The sequence below is a fragment of the Pan troglodytes genome, chromosome 15 (assembly GCF_028858775.2).
Source record: "Pan troglodytes isolate AG18354 chromosome 15, NHGRI_mPanTro3-v2.0_pri, whole genome shotgun sequence".
NCBI classification, from domain to species: domain Eukaryota; kingdom Metazoa; phylum Chordata; class Mammalia; order Primates; family Hominidae; genus Pan; species Pan troglodytes.
The window spans coordinates 57,709,950-57,727,315 of NC_072413.2; the positions used below are offsets into that span (position 1 = coordinate 57,709,950).

The 17,366-nt window shown below is 42.9% G+C and overlaps 1 protein-coding gene across 1 annotated transcript in view; it reads right to left on the bottom strand.

Moving 5' to 3' along the window:
- Window positions 1-17,366, bottom strand: part of RTN1 (reticulon 1) — a 274,771-nt gene that overhangs the window by 119,957 nt on the left and 137,448 nt on the right. The window contains 1 exon segment of the mRNA NM_001034121.1: window positions 11,042-11,791. Coding sequence (NP_001029293.1) covers window positions 11,042-11,791 — 750 coding nt within the window.

Sequence of the window (17,366 nt, forward strand, 5' to 3'; positions counted from 1 at the left end):
CTTATATCCAAACTTTCTAGAATCATTTATTTATGATTTTCTTTATTTTCAACATTTAAGAAAACCATGATTCTATGTAAAAAAGATTCAAGAATAAATTTGCTAAGCTAAAGAAAATAATTACATGCTTTCCAAGTGATTGGACTGAATTTCCGGCTTACAGGCCATGCTAACACTTGAACTAGCTGCCTATATTATATAGCATTATAAAACTATTTACATCTATATACATTTTTTATATTAAATCTTAAATCTCCAAATTCTAAAGCAACTTGCCATAGAGAACATTTAGCTTTGCTTATAAGCAGGCCAATTACCTGGAAATCAATTTAGTTGGAAAAAGACACTGGCTGAAAATGAGTAGATCTTATTTTAAATCCTGGTTCTTCTACCCATGAGAAATAATCTAGAACAACGAACTGTACCTCAACCCTTCACTTCAATTTGAAATGAAGATGTTGACCCAAAACTCCAGTTAGTAGGAAAGCACAGTTCATAAATTCTACATGGTATTATATTTTATGTTTTGGTAGAGGCCAAATGGTCTAGCCTTACAATTAATTCTGCTGAAAACTAAGTTACCCATTTGGAAATATTTTTTGGAACTCTGTCCTTGTGCTTGTTTCAAGGAAAATTTGGAGGGTAATTTAAATAATCAATCACCATAGAAACCGTACAGCGATGTGAACATTGTAAATTCATTTAAAGACATATCTTCTTATATCATAATCCAAGAAATCTTATTGTAAATTTCAAATTGTGGTGGTGTGAGTGAGAAGTAGAGGTTGACCTGTAATCCCAGCACTTTGGGAGGCCAAAGCAGGTGGATCACGAGGTTAGGAGATCGAGACTATCTTGGCTAACATGGTGAAATTCCATCTCTACTAAAAAAACAACAACAAAAAAAATTAGCCAGGCGTGGTGGTGGACACCTGCAGTCCCAGCTACTCAGGAGGCTGAGGCAGGAGAATGGTGTGAACCCAGGAGGCGGAGCTTGAAGTGAGCTGAGATCGTGCCACTACACTCCAGCCTGGGCAACAGAGCGAGACTTCGTCTCAACAAGCAAACAAACAAACAAACAAACAAACAAAGAAGTAGAGGTTGAATATTTTCATGGCAACCACTGGATGGCAATAGACATTAACAGTGAGTGGGGGTAATCAATACAAAAGCATCTTTCTGCTTTACTTGATTTTCTTTGCGTTTTCAGAAGTAGAATCAAACTGAGCTCCTGGAGATGTTAGGGAGAGGTAAACAAGAGTGAATTTGGAAGTGAAAGAATTAGGTTTTGGGACACATACTCTGCTTTTGCAAGTGCTTTGTAGGCAGATAAATCTCCCAAGATTTCAGTGCTCAGCCAAGAGTTGTAAGAAAATGAAGTGCCTGCCAGAAGGGAAGAGTTAAGCCAGAATGTTATATTTACCAGAACATGCAACTTTGAACTGGATTACTATTAGTGGTAGTGAAATGTTTGATCTTGTGTAATAAAGTCATGCCAGTTACTCCTGATTTGTGAGTGGAAAACTACAACTCAACCCCACTCCTCTCCCTCTCCTGCTACAAATTTTCTAGGCTATGAACAGAGATCACCCAGAGAACGCCTCTCACCCAGGAGGCCCCAAACTACTGAAACAATGAATGGTTAGCTCTTCTGTGTCCCCACCATATACTGTTGGGGCCTTTGTTCTATTGGCATTGTGGGGTGGAGAGATGTTAGGTAGCGTCCCCTGGATGAGCTGGCAAGACCAGGCTGTGTTTACATGATCTCCCCTTCACTCTCCCTTAAGGAGGTGGAAGTCTCGAAGTAAACAGTATACATTTCACTTTAAATTCTACTTACCCACAAGAACCATTTCAACTAACATCTAAGCCCAAACAGAAAATCCAACTAGCCTTGGAAAAAGTTGGGTTACTGGAGGAAAAACCTGCCAAAGATTACTCTGAGGACGTTGAGAGATCAGCCCCGACATAGTCCCTAGAGTAATGATTCTCAAGTTCTCTGCCTACAATTAACTGCGGAGCTACTTAATGAAGCAGATGCATTAGCCCCTTCCTAGGAAATCCTGGGGTGAGCCCGGGAATTCTGTATTTCAACAGACTGCTTCTGATATAAATGGTCTACCAACTACCCCTTGAGAAACACTATCTAGAAAAACTGATCAGTTCCACTGAGCCCCTAATCTGCTCTTCCTGCCACTCACATCCACTTCCACAAGGAAAGAGAAAAGTCCTGGATCAATGCTTTGCCTGGCCAAGAGGACCACCATTTCAACCTAGGTCACTGAAAATCCAGGAGTGCCATTACAGAGACGGGGCGACTCAGGAATCTCTGAGTAAATCACCGATAGAGACCATGGCCGACTGCAGTCTTGAGCTGAAGTAACCAGACTGAGTGATGTGCTTGCCCCAACTTGAAGCCCCAGTTTGAGTATCTACTTTAAAGCTGCCTTCGCTCTAACTTTAGCCGCTGCTCTCCGACAGGCTGCTGACTTTTCCTTGCCTGTTAGTAAAATTTTGATTCACATTTGGGATGTTCTTTAGACTTTCTGAAGCTTTTGTGATTTCTTGGCCCTAGGCAAGCATGTATCTAACTCTAAATAACCAACTTGCTTGACCATAATCCCTACCTATCTCACTAAGGGTCTTATTTAACCTCCACAAGTGCCATATTGGACCATTCCAGCTCCAGTGACAGCCACCCAAACATCACCATCACCTAAATACATTAAACCCATTGCTTGGCCAGGGAAATATGCTAGATACAGTGCTCAAATAGGGAGATCATTTCAGTGCTATCATAATCCAAATGGATGAGTTTTTCCAAAAGCAGACACACAAAAAAATGAGTTCAATGACTAATGAAGCAGCATCAAAGTTTGGGGTATTTTTCCCCATTGTAAATATTTTTGCATCTCTTTGTAATCATTGTGTTGACAAAAACTGAAATACAATTTGAGGGGTATTGGGGATAAAGTCACCCCTACCACAAATCCAAAGCATCGGTAGGTCCTATTAAGTCCATCTCCAAAACATATCTGAAATCTATCCATTCCTCTCATCTCCAATGCTACCACCTCTCCAAGCCATTGCCATCTCATGCCTGCAAGAGCTTCCTAATTTGTCTTCCTGCTTCCATGCTTGCTTGTCCTCCTTCAACTGTTTCTCCCTACAGCAGCCAATGTGACCTTTAAAAAATGCAAAGGAGGTCATGTCACTTTCTAGTTTAAAAATCTTTCTGAGGCTTCTTAGAATGCTTAGGAAAGACCAAGCTCAGCACCATGGTGTGTGCATGGAAGGGCACTGCCAATCTTCCACCTCCATTTCTTGCCATTCTTCCCCTTGCCTACCACATTCTAGCAACATCAACTTGTTTCCCATGTATAGAATATCCCTAGAACTTTCCTGTCTCTGGTCTTTGCATTTTATATTGTCTGGAACTTGCTTTAACCAGCTCTTGCCACAGTTGACTTCTCAGTTTCCTCCTTCTCAGAGGCCTTCTCTGACCTTCCTAAGTGCCACCCACCACCAGGTAGTCTCTTACACATCACTCTGTTGATTTTCTTCTTAATGTCTACTCCCTCTTCCACCAGAATGTAAGCCCCATGAGGGGTGGATTCAAGTCTGCTTTGGTAACCACTACATTGCTAGTGTCAGGCACATCCTATGCCATATTGGTTGAATCAAAGGAAAGATGGATGTATGAATAGGTGGGACTGGCATAACCTTGAGTGAAATTTATGTATTGTATTTTTGTATTGCAGGAGTGTTTTGTGGGGTCACAAAGATAGAATCTAGAAGTGCAGCAACTATGTCTATGAGGGTCCCACCCAGACTTCAGAGGGAAGTAGGGTTAGTATTTGAGACTAGAGAATCTCCTTGACCTCATGTTGCCTCTGAGAATTAGAAGTATCTGAATTATGTCTTCCAAACTCCATTATTATAAGTGAGGTTGATCTATGTGAGGAACAGAGGAGAAAAGAGCCTGGATAGGGAATTAGGATTGCCATTTATTAATAAATAGGATCATTATTTCTTGGAGGCATAAAAATGTTTGCTGCCTGGGAGCTCTCTCTCTACAGGCAAATTTAAGGTTGACTCAATTCCATTTTAGGAGCTGATCAATGCCCTACTGCATGCCCAAACCAAATTTACTAGGAGGGTTTACTGTGTCCCAAAGATTTGGTATTAAAAGTATTACCAAGGTACAATAACCATTTTAGATCTTTACACACATCTTGGAATTGAAGTGGCAAGAATAACTGTCCCTAGAAATAATAAGTGCTGGAGCCACCAAGATTTGCAGCAATTCTATCCAAGGCTGAGAAGGAAATCCCACCACTCAGTGAGGCCACCATTTAAAAAAAAAAAAACATAGATCGATATGCAATTGGAACACTGCTAACTCTGTGACAGCTTCACAAGGAAAAGCCATGAATTCAGCTGGCTGCTGGCAGCCTCATCCAGGGTTGCCTAGACCAGAAGAGCTCCTTCTATCACTGGGCAAAGTCTCATAAAAGTAGCTTAGTTGCTTTCAATAGTCTAAGGTGGGCTGGTTGCAGTGGCTCACGCTAGTAATTCCAGCATTTTGGGAGGCCAAGGCAGCCAGATCACTTGAGGCCAGGAGTTCAAGACCAGCCTGGCCAACACAGCAAAACCCTGTCTCTACCAAAAAATACAAAAATTAGCCAGGCATGGTGGTGCATGCCTGTAGTCCCAACTACTCAGTAGGCTGAAGTAGGAGAATTGCTTGAACCTGGGAGTGGAGGTTTCAGTGAGCTGAGATCGCGCCACTGCACTCCAGCCTGAGTGACAGAGTAAGACCCTATCTCAAAAAAAAAAAAAAAAAAGTCTAAGGTGGAAAATCGATGTCTCCATCTAAGTATTTCCATGGCATAGCATATACCAACACAGGAGTCACACTTTACCTAGCAGTTACTGGTCCATCTTGTTGAAAGCTGACAAAGAACAGCAGCTTCAGTGGAGGGGCATAGAGCTCAAGTGGAATCTAACACCTGTATTGTGAAAGAAAGAGACTTTCCAAGAATCTTTATAGCCTGGTATATTAATACAGTCTCATAAAAGTGAATACATACAGGACTAGGGTATAATGACTTTTTTTTTTTTAGAATTATGAGAAGAAAGTAAATGGGTCACACTTATTTTGGTTCCCTCCCAAATATTTTAGGACAGAAGTAATATCTAGTATAATAATGAAAAGTGATAACAAACATCATAAATGCTAGACAGATGAAAATCTATTCTATTTGAGAAGACCTCCACCTGGTAGCCATCCCACAAATCACCCCTCCAAGGAAAAGACAGGTTTTCTCCTGCCACAAGGGGCTGAGCCCTCCAGCCTCAAGCTGCTGTAGCTGCTATACACAGAGGAGGCCATGGGTGAGCAGGCTGCAGAGGCCTGCCTCCCAGGGCACGGACAGGCACCTCTCTAACAGAAAGAGACAGAAACAGCTGAGTCCCCCTCAGCATCTTTAATTTAAAAGCATGATATGTCTAAGTCATGCTCACCAACATGTTTTCTTAGAAGGTCTGGGCTGCTTAGCTTATCTGTTTACAATAGAAATTCTCAAGCTTCAGTGTGATTATTAAAAGTGCAGATGTATGCCCCAGCCAATTCTCATTCTGTAGTTTCGAGGTAGGGGTAGAGTGAGAATCTGAATTCTGAACAAGCACTCCAAAAGGTTCTGAGGTACCTGGTCCCCAAGCAACACTTAAGTCCTTGCTAGCTTAAAGAAATATTTCTCAACCTGGGTCACTGGTTGTGTACTTTAGGTTTCCAAAAAGAGAATTTTTACATTTTTGTATTTTTATTTTGATATTAATTTTTCAAATAGTAAGAATACTCTGGATCACCTGGGTGATAATTTTATAACCAAACACTACTGTAAGACTTCTACTGAAGTATTTACAGTCAGGTCAGCACCGAGTACCTTTAACTTTGTCTCAGGCTAATGAGTCTTTACTTGGATCCAGACTTAGTTCTTTTAAATGATTTTGTTGCTCTCCAATGGATGGATGAATGAAAATTCATTTTACTCAACTCCCTGTTGGTGTTTTTTCCAACTTTTTCATTACTATGAAAAATGCGATAAGAAAGATATTCATATGTATCTTTCTAACTCTATTTACACGTGTATAATTTATATATTTTTGCCCACCTGCTATAGCATTTCTATGGGATAAATTCCTAACAGTATTCAAAAAGTATGAGAACTTAGAACTGTAAGAGGGTTAGAGTCCTGGAGGTTGAGTGTTCACACTCAATAACATCACTTCATTTGCTCAGGAAGGGAACAGAGGAAGGAAAAGAGCAAATTTTGACAAATTAACATGGACATACGGAATTTGGGAGGTCTATGGGATGTCCAATACACAGTGAGGGAAATTGGCTTGGAGTTTAGAAAAGAGGATTTCTTCAAAGCAAGAGATTTGAGAAGTGTCACACATAAGGCAGTGCCTGAAAACCTGCATGGGTGACAGCAGCCTTGACAGCAAGGATATGCGGGAGGAAGAAAGACAAGGATAGAACTCAGGGACAACACAGAGGAACTGGAAGGGAGGTAGCAAAAGAGACTGGAAAAGAGGTCAGAGAGTAAGAGGAGAACCAAGAAAGAAAAACATCAGTACGATAAGGGAGGAAAAAGTTCTGAGAAGGAGTGAAGGATTTCCATGTGAGCTGATATTGTCCCTAATTTTATTGTTAAATGAAATAAGTTACAAAGCAGTATGTTCAATATAATGTTACTTTTTCAGTGAAAAACTATATATTCCTGAATACTTGAAGAAATTCTCAAAGAACAAGAACAACAATAAAAAAACAAACAATACAAAGGCCTGCAGTGACGTGTGAGAATTAGGGATGGGAGGGTTGAGTAGGGAACTTTTAACTTTTTTTTTTTTTTTTTTTTTTTGAGACAGGGTGTCTTTCTTTGTTGCACAGGCTGGAGTGCAGTGGTGTGATCAAAGCTCACTGCAGGCCCGACCTCCTGGGCTCAAGTGATCTTCCCACATCAGCCACCTGAGTAGCCGGGACTACAGGCATGCACCACCACACCCAACTAATTTTTGTATTTTTTGTAGAGATGGAGTTTCATCATGTTGCCTAGTCTGGTCTTGAACTCCTGGGCTCAAGTGATTCACCGGCCTTGGCCTCCCAAAGTGCTGGGGCTACAGGTGTGGGCCACCATGCCCAGACTCTTTAACTTTGAATTCTGTGCCATTTTCTACAGTTTGAATTTATTACAACAAATATACATTACTTTATTATTAACGTTTTAAGGACGGATCAGCAGTATGATATTAGATTACCAGAGAGGACAAGAAAGATGAGATTGAAAAGAGGCCATTTGTTTGGCAAGAAGACAGTCGGTTTCAGGTAGGAATATGAAAGCATACTGCCATCGTCTAAAACCCTGCTACCCTGGCCGAGTGCGGTGGCTCACGCCTGTAATCCCAGCACTTTGGGAGGCCAAGGCAGGTGGATCATGAGGTCAGGAGATTGAGACCATCCTGGCTAACATGGTGAAACCCCATCTCTACTAAAAAAAAAAAAAAATACAAAAAATTAGTCGGGTGTGGTGGTGGGCGCCTGTAGTCCCAGCTACTTGGGAGGCTGAGGCAGTAGAATGGCGTGAACCTGGGAGGCGGAGCTTGCAGTGAGCAGAGATGCGCCACTGCACTCCAGCCTGGGCGACAGAGCGAGACTCCGTCTCAAAATAAATAAATAAATAAATATAAATAAATTAAAAAAAATAAAACTGCTTCCCAAGCTTTAAAGTGTATAAGAATCACATATGCACTTATGCACAGGGGATCCTGATTCAGTAGGTCTTGGAAGGAGCCTGAGATTCCCCGTTTCTAACAACCTCCCACATAATAGCAACATGGCTGGTCCAAGCCGCACACTTTTGAGTTGCATGATAAGTAATCAGAATGCAGGAAACAAGCTCAAGGGCAAAGATACCATGATTTCCCAACAGGTGTCCCCCTGGAATATGAACCCAACGGCACACTCTAATAAAAAGTATTCTACAATCACATAGGTTTGGTAAATATCGCATAACTATCCTGATTAATCACAATGGGTATTAGTGCTTTTATAAAAATTTTTAAATTGGCTTTTTACTTGGACATTCCTAACAGTTACGGCTAATCTTGTAGAAAGGAAAACATATCTACCTGCTTTAGAATCTAATGTTTATAACAGGTCATCCAGAAGGTGTAGGGGAGCAGAAATACAGGGCGGCAAGAGCTCAGGGGTGTACAAGGAGGAAAACTGAAGCATGAAGAAAGAACTGTGTTTTGTCTCCAGTGCAATAACTGCAGAGGTCTCTGAAAGGTGAGAAAGCTCTGAAAGTAGGCCTTGTTAGAGCACGTGCACCAGTTACCCTGGTGCTCCTCCATGGTACATGCAATGATGCCATCAAATATCTGTCAAACCTTATCCTAAATATTATTCCAAATATTTCTAGGCTCTTCTGAAATTCTGTCCAGCATCAGCAGGATGGCTCATCCCCTGGATACTTGTGAATGCATAAACTTAAATGCATGCATACTGCCAGAAGCTTCAGTGGACAAGAGCAGGAAACCACAGAAGCTGACCGGAGCTCACTGCTGCCAGGAGTTAAGCTTGGCATGAGCACAAACCTGCCGTCCACAAACAATGATTAAGAACAGCCTGGGGCTGGGCGCGGTGGCTCACGCCTGTAATCCCAACACTTTGGGAGGGCAAGGCGGGCGGATCGCCTAAGGTCAGGTTCAGTGAGCCAAGATCACGCCATTGCACTCCAGCCTGGGCAACAAAAGCGAAACTCTGTCTCAGACGAAAAAAAAAAAAAAAACAGCCTGGGGAAGGCTGGGCAGTGCTGATCCTTTCTCACCTGCTGAGACAGAGCAAGTGAGACCAAAAAGAACCTCAGAGCTCAAATTGCCTGCTGGCATTGCTGAATCACCTGCTCAGGACCTCCAGTTCTTGGCTGCCTCAGAATGGCCTTTTAGACTCTTCATAGATAGTGCAGTGGAGCAGTGAGTTTCAGTGGGAGACTAGATTTCAAAGGACCCCTCCGTGCAGAAGAGAGTGGAGATTATTCACCTTGGCACGCCTTCATCTTTTGAAAAGACTGCCACACCCTCCTCTCTACCTTCTAAACTTGGCAGCACAGGGTCCAAGCCATATGGGGCAACTTGTACAGAGATTCAAATGACACAAAATTGGCCATAAAAGATACTCTGAAGCCTTTGCATTCACAGCTGCAGTTTTCCATCTCCTCAGCTCTTCATCAGGTGTCTGGTCAGTCAGTCCCAGCTGTTGTCCTTGTCTCTCAATAGGCCTGCAAAGTTCCCTTTTCTCTTTAGCCCTCAGATTTATCTACTTTTGAGAATAAACATATTTGAACAGCACTGTGCACATGGTGACTATCTCAGGAACATTAGTTAGGGGATAAAATGGAGACACACGCCTGTTACAGTACAGTGACATGAACACATGCTCAGCATGACTCAAGCTTGACTGTTTTGGGGCCCCAAGGGGCTGAAGGTTGTTCATGTTAATACTTTTTCCTGTGGTTCCCTGCAAGCTGCAGCGTCTTTTCTTACTATGTCAGGATAGTAGCAAAAAAACCCAAAATGGTTTTAAGATTGACCCAACAAACACATTCCCACCGTTAAATTTGTCTTCAAGTATCTTCCCTATCACACACACTAAATATGCTTTCAGCTCTTTAAGAAGAGCTATTTGGGAAGTCAAGAGTCAATTATATCAGCCCCCACACCATGCCACATGTCTGAGCCACAGCAACTATGTATCTTTTTATTTCAGTCCTCTAGATTCCTCTATTCTATTCCAATGTGTTAATTTTAAAGAATTTAGCAGCTAGCTTCCAATTTAAAATAACGAGAAAGATTTTGTCCTCTATTTTTATATGAAGCACTTTAACTGCCGCTAACATCATTGAAGTTAGCATAGACACAGGAAAGAGGGTGCACCCTTGAAATCACTTATCTCCAAAAGGAAAAGGCAAAGAAAGCACTTCTAAAGGAATGAAAAGTAGAAGAGATGGGTGGGAGGGGACCTTGAATACAGTTGTTAGGGTTTGTTTTAAAGTCCTACCTGAGTGTTCTCTCCCCAGGAACTGGGTAGAAGTTCTCTAACTTCACCCATTAACAAAAATAGAATGAGCAGGACCTCACTTAGTCATGTGACTCTAATTCCTTTCTTGAATTCCATAAGACAACTGCAATCAGGTGCGGTGAACGATTTTTGGGGAAGAATCTCTTGTACACGTATAATGTCTGGAAAACAAATGACTTCCATTTTTCTTGCATTTGAAGACTCACCTCAAAATTTTTCATAGGGAGAACATAATGACCACATTAAATTCATTCTAAGTAATAAGAGACTTTAAAAATGAATGAATCACCTTCAGTCTTGCTTAGGGACAAGAGAAAACTCTGGACCCAACTGTGGTCTCTGTCTTGCCTGACTCACTGGGACACAAAAACCTTACCAAGGCCCAAATCCCTTGCCCTTGGGTAAGAGAAAGGATGGAGCTGAGCTCCATTTTGCATACTTAAGAAACAGGCCTGGCTGGCAAAATAGAACATGCTAGTGGTGGGTTCCAGCACCTACAGAGACTGAGCAGGGGAACTGGACCAGAGCCTGGACAATAACAAGAAAAGCATCGCTTTCCTGGGGGAGGAAACCCAGCCCTGGAATGGAAAGACAGGCGCATGCACTCCATTTAGGAGATCCTGGAGTGAACACAAAACCGGTCATTATTAGGGAGGCTGGGTTCAGCCAGTCCTGAGTTGCCCTGAGCACGTGGTTCTGTCACCGACTTCTGTCCCCGCTGCAGATCTGAATTCTCTCATCTCCTCCCATCCCCCTTGGAACCGTTCTCTGGTCAACTGTTTGATCAGCATGGGGATGACTCCAGGGCTAAGCCAGAACCGCCCCTGCTGAATGCTCAGAGCACCCAGAGGGAGGACACTAACCAAGCATCCCTGCTGCAGTGGGATCCTTTACCTTTTTGCTTATTGAGAAACAGCAGTGGGGGCGGGGCGCCAGGACCTAGAGGCCCAGGGCCCTTTGTGGCCGCAGGACTTTGGATGGAACTCGCGTCTTCCTCAGGCTTCCGTGGCAACGTGGGCGTCTCAGGCTCCAGGGCTCCGTCTCCAGGGGGCAGCTCGGGGCCAGGCTGGGGCTCAGTTGAGGGGTAGTCGAGGAAGGAAGCCGGCTCGGCCAGGCCCCGCCGGCTTGGCGCACGCTCCTCGGCCCGGACGCCAGTCTCCTCCCGGATGGCGTCCAGGGCGCCGGGCTTCATCGGGGGTGAGTCCTGCTCCCGCTTGGGGCTCTCCTCCGAGGCCGAGGAGGCGTCGCACGACTCGATGATGAGCTCGCTGTCCAGCTCGGCCTCGCGCTCCTCCCTCAGGATGCTGTACTGGATGGATGGCGAGGCGGGCGAGGGCGGCGGGCCGCCCACGTGGCCAAAGCTCACATAGCCTGAGGGCAGCGCGTCCTCCGCGGCCATGGGGTCCTCAGACACCAGCTCGATCTCTGAGTCCCCCGACTCCGCGCTGCTGGCCTCGTGGTCCAGGGGGCTGGGGATGGTTGGCGGTCCGGACCTGGCCTTGACCTCGGGCCTGTCGGCCAGCTGGCCCACCGGCCGTGGGCTCTCGGCGGTTTCATACGATAATCCCTTTGCTTCTTTGATGGCGGTGATCAGCTCATCCTCGGAGATGCTGCCTTTCCCCTGGGATTCTGCAGCAGATGGTTCTGTCGTCCCACAGAGCGAAGGAGAGCCACGGAGGCACACACGCGGACAGACAGATGGACAGAGAGAGGAGGGATAAAACAAAATTCCATTAGGCGAGATGTTTTGTCGTTGCTTGAGAAACACATATCTCATTAGCACAAAAATAATCTGTTTCCAGGGCTATGCTGGAAAGACAGACCACCTGAACTAAAAGGCTAATTACTGTTATGGCCCAATTAATTAGTGTTTTACAGACCTCTCTATCTTCAGCTAGCTATTTTAAAAAATGACCCAGCAATATCTTAGCAACAGAATCTCAGTTGGTGTTCCTGTTTCAATGCAGAGAAGATTCTACAAGTCATCGTTTTAATTTCTGATTCATTCTCTCAGGGAACTTTTTCAATTTCACAGATTCTATCAGATAATCTGATGTATACAGCACTCTAATTGGGCCCACCAATATCAACAAATCTGAAAATCACCCATTATTCCTCGTCCATTGCTGTTTATATCCTCTCCTTTAGCAAGACAAAGCAGGTAGTTTTGAGCCTTGGACACAACTTGACTTCTGAGCTTTATATTTCCAATAAGAACCAGCATCTTTTTTTTTTTTTGCAACTAAGTGGAGCAATGTAAGAGATCACTTCTGCCAATTCCACCAAGCAGGCTGTGCAGATTACCATAATGGACTATCCTGCAAGGCTTTCCATAGTGGCAGCCCACTGTATTCTTTCCCTTTCTTCTCCTCTCTTCACTTCCTCTCGAGAAGAACAAAACCTGAGAGTCACTCCTGGTCCCTGGATGAATGCCTGCCTTCTGCCTGATGTTTATCCAGATGGCCTAAAGGCTACACTGGCAATCTTGCTGAGCTTTCCCTCCCATAGATGAGACGACCTGGGATCACCATGACAACAGTGTTCAAGAGTTTCGTTTTCCCTTGCCATACAGAAGGGCTTTATTTTAGAATATCTTAGTGGGATCTGGTCCTTTTGTTAGCAATAACTAGTTGCATTTATCCAAAGCTTTGAGGGATCTGTGGCTTTAGGACTGTGGGAGAACCCCAAATGGATAAAACATTTTAGATTTTCCTAATTATTTATGAATCAGAATTGATTTTATTCTTTATCCATATTCATTCATCTGTTATTTATTGAGAACCTAATATGTGTTAGGCCCTTTTCTACACACTTGGGATATATTAGTGAATGAAACAGATAACAAAGTCTCTGCTTATACTCTAGTGGAGGGAACACAGTATACAAACAATATATATAGTAAATAAGTAAAGTATATAGTATGTTAGAAGATGTTAAGTGTTATGGAAAAAAGTAGAGTAGGGTAAGGAAACACAAGTTCTGGGTCAGGGTGGAGATGAGTTTGCAATTTTAAATAGGGGAGTCCGTGTAGGCCTCATTGAGAAAGTAACCTACATTTAACACTTGAAGCAGGTGAGAGAGTGACTCATGAAGATATCCAGAGGAAAAGCATGTCATGCAGAGGAAACAGATAATGCAAAGGCTCAGAGATGGGAGCTGCACTGATTCCCAGGTATCACAGGCAGGCCATTATGTCTGGGCAAAGTGAATAAGTTGGGAAATAAGAGATCAGTGACCCAAGGAGTTGGGGCAGATCATGTAGGATCTCATGGGGCTTTTATTCTGAGTGAGATTAGAAGACTTTGGAGGGCTTTAAGCAGAGGAAGGATATGATCTATGGGTTCCCCCCCTTTTTTAGTAACTTAAAACAACAACTACTTCATTATCTCTCATATGATTCATGTTTTTTAAAATTTATTTTATGATCCTCAACTCTATTTTTACAGGAGTTAGTTCCTTAATAAGTTGTACACATAGTTGTTTGATATGATTTCAGACAGCGGAAAAGTGTGAAAGTTTCACCAGCTTACTTCTGAGTGGTTGACTAGAGCACAGAGAAATAAGATAAGGAGTGGTGTAAATTAAGAAATGTTCTGTACCTCCAGAGCACTGCTAGTAGCAGCAGCATCCTCTGCTGGGTGTCAGGCACTTTACATATGGAACTTAGGGTCTAGGGACAATAGATTAAGCTACTTGTCCAAGGTCACTGTAGTGGTTTTCTCTCTGCCCGCTTGGATCCATTCCTTTCTTTCTCTGCCCTCTCCTGTGCTCTGAGAGGCTGACCTACATAGAAAGCATACCCAGGATTCCTTTCCCTTTGGTTTCTGGTTGTTTTTAGCCAATAGGAAGCCCAAGGGCTGGGATGAAGGAGATGTTGAGATATTTATACCCTCTGCTGCTTCTGAAGTTCCAGCTCTTAGCAGGCTTCAAGAACGCTGTTCCTTCCTCTTGGTCTTTAGGTCTAGGGGTAGTAACAGCTCCCTAATGTTAAGGCTTTGGCATCATTTGTCGGTTTTCTTGGCCATCTTTACACTTCTGTAAATAGCCCCTTCTTTAAACTCTCTTCAGTCACAACCTTTGAGTGTGTCACTTTTTTCCTGCTAGGACCCTAGATGATATAACTACATGGTTAGAAATTATTTGACCTGAATTTGAATGCATGTCTATTTCATGTGTTTTACACTATATCATGCTACATCTTTTTAAAAGGGGGATGCAGTCTGAGATGTGGCAAGTTATATTTTGGAGCATGAGAAGGAGAGGAAAAGTGAACTGGATAACCACAAGCAAAAGAATGAAATTAAACCCCTACCTCATGTTGTATTTTAAAATTTCCTTCAAATGGGTCAATAGCCTAAATATAAGAGCTAAAATCATAAAACTCTAGAAGAAAACATAGAAGTAAATCTTCATGACCTTGGATTAGAAATCGTTTCAGAGATATGACACCAAAAACAGAAGCAACAAAAGAAAAATTAATAAACTGGGCTTTTGTGCTTCAGAGAATACCATAAAGAAAGTGAAAGAACAGGAGAAATATTTGCAAGTCATATATCTGATAAGGGACTCATATCTAGAATATATGACAAACTATTATGACTCAATAATAAAAGGCAAGCCAATTAAAAATGGGCAAAGAACTTCAATAGACAGTTCTCCAAAGGCAATTTACAAATGGCCAAAATGCACATGAAAATATGCCCAACATCATTATTCACCAGAGAAATGCGAATCAAAACTACTGTGAGATACTACTTCATAACCATACTAGGATGGCTATAATCAAAAAGCCAGATAAAAACAAGTTCTGGCAAAGATTTAGAGAAATTGGAACCTTTATGCACTGCTGGTGGGAACGAAAAATGTTGTAACTGCTTTGGACAAAAGTCTGACAGCTCCTTAAATATTTAAACATAGGGTCATCATATGATCCAGTAATTCCACTCCTAGGTATCTACCCAAGAGAAATGAAAGTATATGTCCACACAAAAAACTTGTACATGAATGTTCATAACAGCATTATTCATAATAGCCAGAAAAGGTAGAAACAATCTAATATCCCTCAACTGATAAATGGATAAATAAAAATGTAATATATCCATACAATGGAATATTATTTAGACATAAAAAGGAGTGAAGTACTGATATGTGTTACAACATGGCTAAATATTAAAAACAGTGAAATAAGTCAGTCACAAAGGACCACATATTATGTGAGTCCATTCATATGAAATGTCCAGAATAAGTAAATTTATAGAGAAAGAAAGAAGATTAGTAGTTACGGGGAGTGGGGAGATTTGGAGGGTGAGAAAAGGGGGTGCAGGGTTTCTTTTTGGGGTAATAAGATGCTCTAAAATTTATTGCAGTGATGGATCACAACTCTGTGAATATACTAAAAACCATGGAAAGGTACATTTAAATGAATTGTATAGTATATGGATTATATCTCAATAAAGCTGTTTAAAAAAAAACAGAAGGAAGCTTGGCCTTGAATCTAAACTTGGATTGTATTACAAGTGAAAAGTAATGCTTTCATTATGTTAAGCCACCAAGATTTTGGGATTTATCTGAATTCTAGTGAACACATCATTTCACTCTGGATTGTACCCTTACTGCTTGCCTCAGTTCACTGGCAACTTCCCAGTCACTTTTGAGTTCTCATCTTATTTGTCTTCTCAACAGTATTTGACACACTGTCCACTCCTCCTTTGGTGTCTGCAACTCTACTTTCTTCAGATTTTCCTCCTAGCTCTCCTGATCTCATCTCTTCCCAGACATGAAATGTTGGTCTCCCCCAGAGTTCTTCCCTAGGCTCTCTTCTTACTCCACTCCATCTCAAGGTGATTTTACCCATTTCCACCATCACTAGGTCCCAATTACCATTACTGTGCTTATGACTCACAGTATTCCCTGCCGCTCCTAGAGAATAAAAAGAAAACGAAACAGAATGGGCTAGGTGCAATTGTGTTGTACAATGTTCTAGAGGAACTTAGAGGAGGTCATTGAGGAAGCTGCACTTGAATTGATCTTGGAACACAAATAGAACCTTGAAAGGCACGCATTGTTCAAGAGTGAACTCCAAAAGCAAAGATATGGAGGTGAAAAAGGAAGGGGTCTGCTCAAAGAAGGACAAAGTCAAACATTTAACTGGAGTATTATTGGGAACGATGCAGGGTTAATGTAACTGAAAATGGAAGCAGGCCCCTGATCATGGAAGGCCCTGAAAACTAGTTTAAAAGTCAATCCTGAAGAAATAGGTATATGGAGGGGCCAAGATGGCCAAATAGAATCAGCTTCAGTCCCTGGCACTCATGGAGAGGAACGAAAGGGGCAAATGAATACAGTACCTTCAATTAAAATATCCAGGTTCTCCCACTGGGATTGATTGGGGAAACAACACACAGAGAATAAAGAAAAGCAGGGCAGGGTGACAGTCCACCCAGAAGCGACACAAAGCCAAGGGAACCCCCCTGCCTCCCAGCCAAGGGAAGCAGTGAGTGACTGTGTGATCCTGGAAAACCACGCTTCTTCCATGGATCTTTGCAACTCTCGGATCAGGAGATCCCCTCATGAGGGCCACCAGGGCCTTGGATCTGACACAAAGAGCTATGTGGAGTCTTAGCAGAGCAGCTGCTCAGGCATGCACAGAGACCCAGAAGCTTTACGTACTCCAGCCCCAGGATCCCCCAACAAATATGCCTGCAACTTAGGCAAGGTGGGAGGTCTGCACATACCCCTAGGAAAAGGGCAGAATCCAAGGAGCTGAGCAGTGTCGTTTTGTGGGCCCCACTTCTACGGCACCTCACAAGATAAGGCCCACTGGCTCGGGATTTCAGCCAGCCACCAGCAACAGGGTAGAGCCTGCCTGAGACTGCATTGGAGCCCCGGCAGGAGTGGGGGTCACCATCTCTGCTGTTTGGTCAACTCAGCCACTCCAGCATGCGGGCTTTGAAGAGTCCAAATGGTCCACTGAAGGAAGGGTCCCCCCAGTAGCACAACACAGGGGCTTTGCCAGATTGTGGTCAGACTGCTTTTTTTTTTTTTCTTTCTTTCTTTCTTTCTTTCTTTCTTTCTTTCTTTCTTTTGAGACAGAGTCTCGCTTTGCCACCCAGGCTGGAGTGTAGTGGTGCGATCCCTGCTCACTGTAACCTCCGCCTCCCGGGTTCAAGCAATTCTCCTGCTTCAGACTCCAGAGTAGCTGGGATTACAGGGGTGCCCT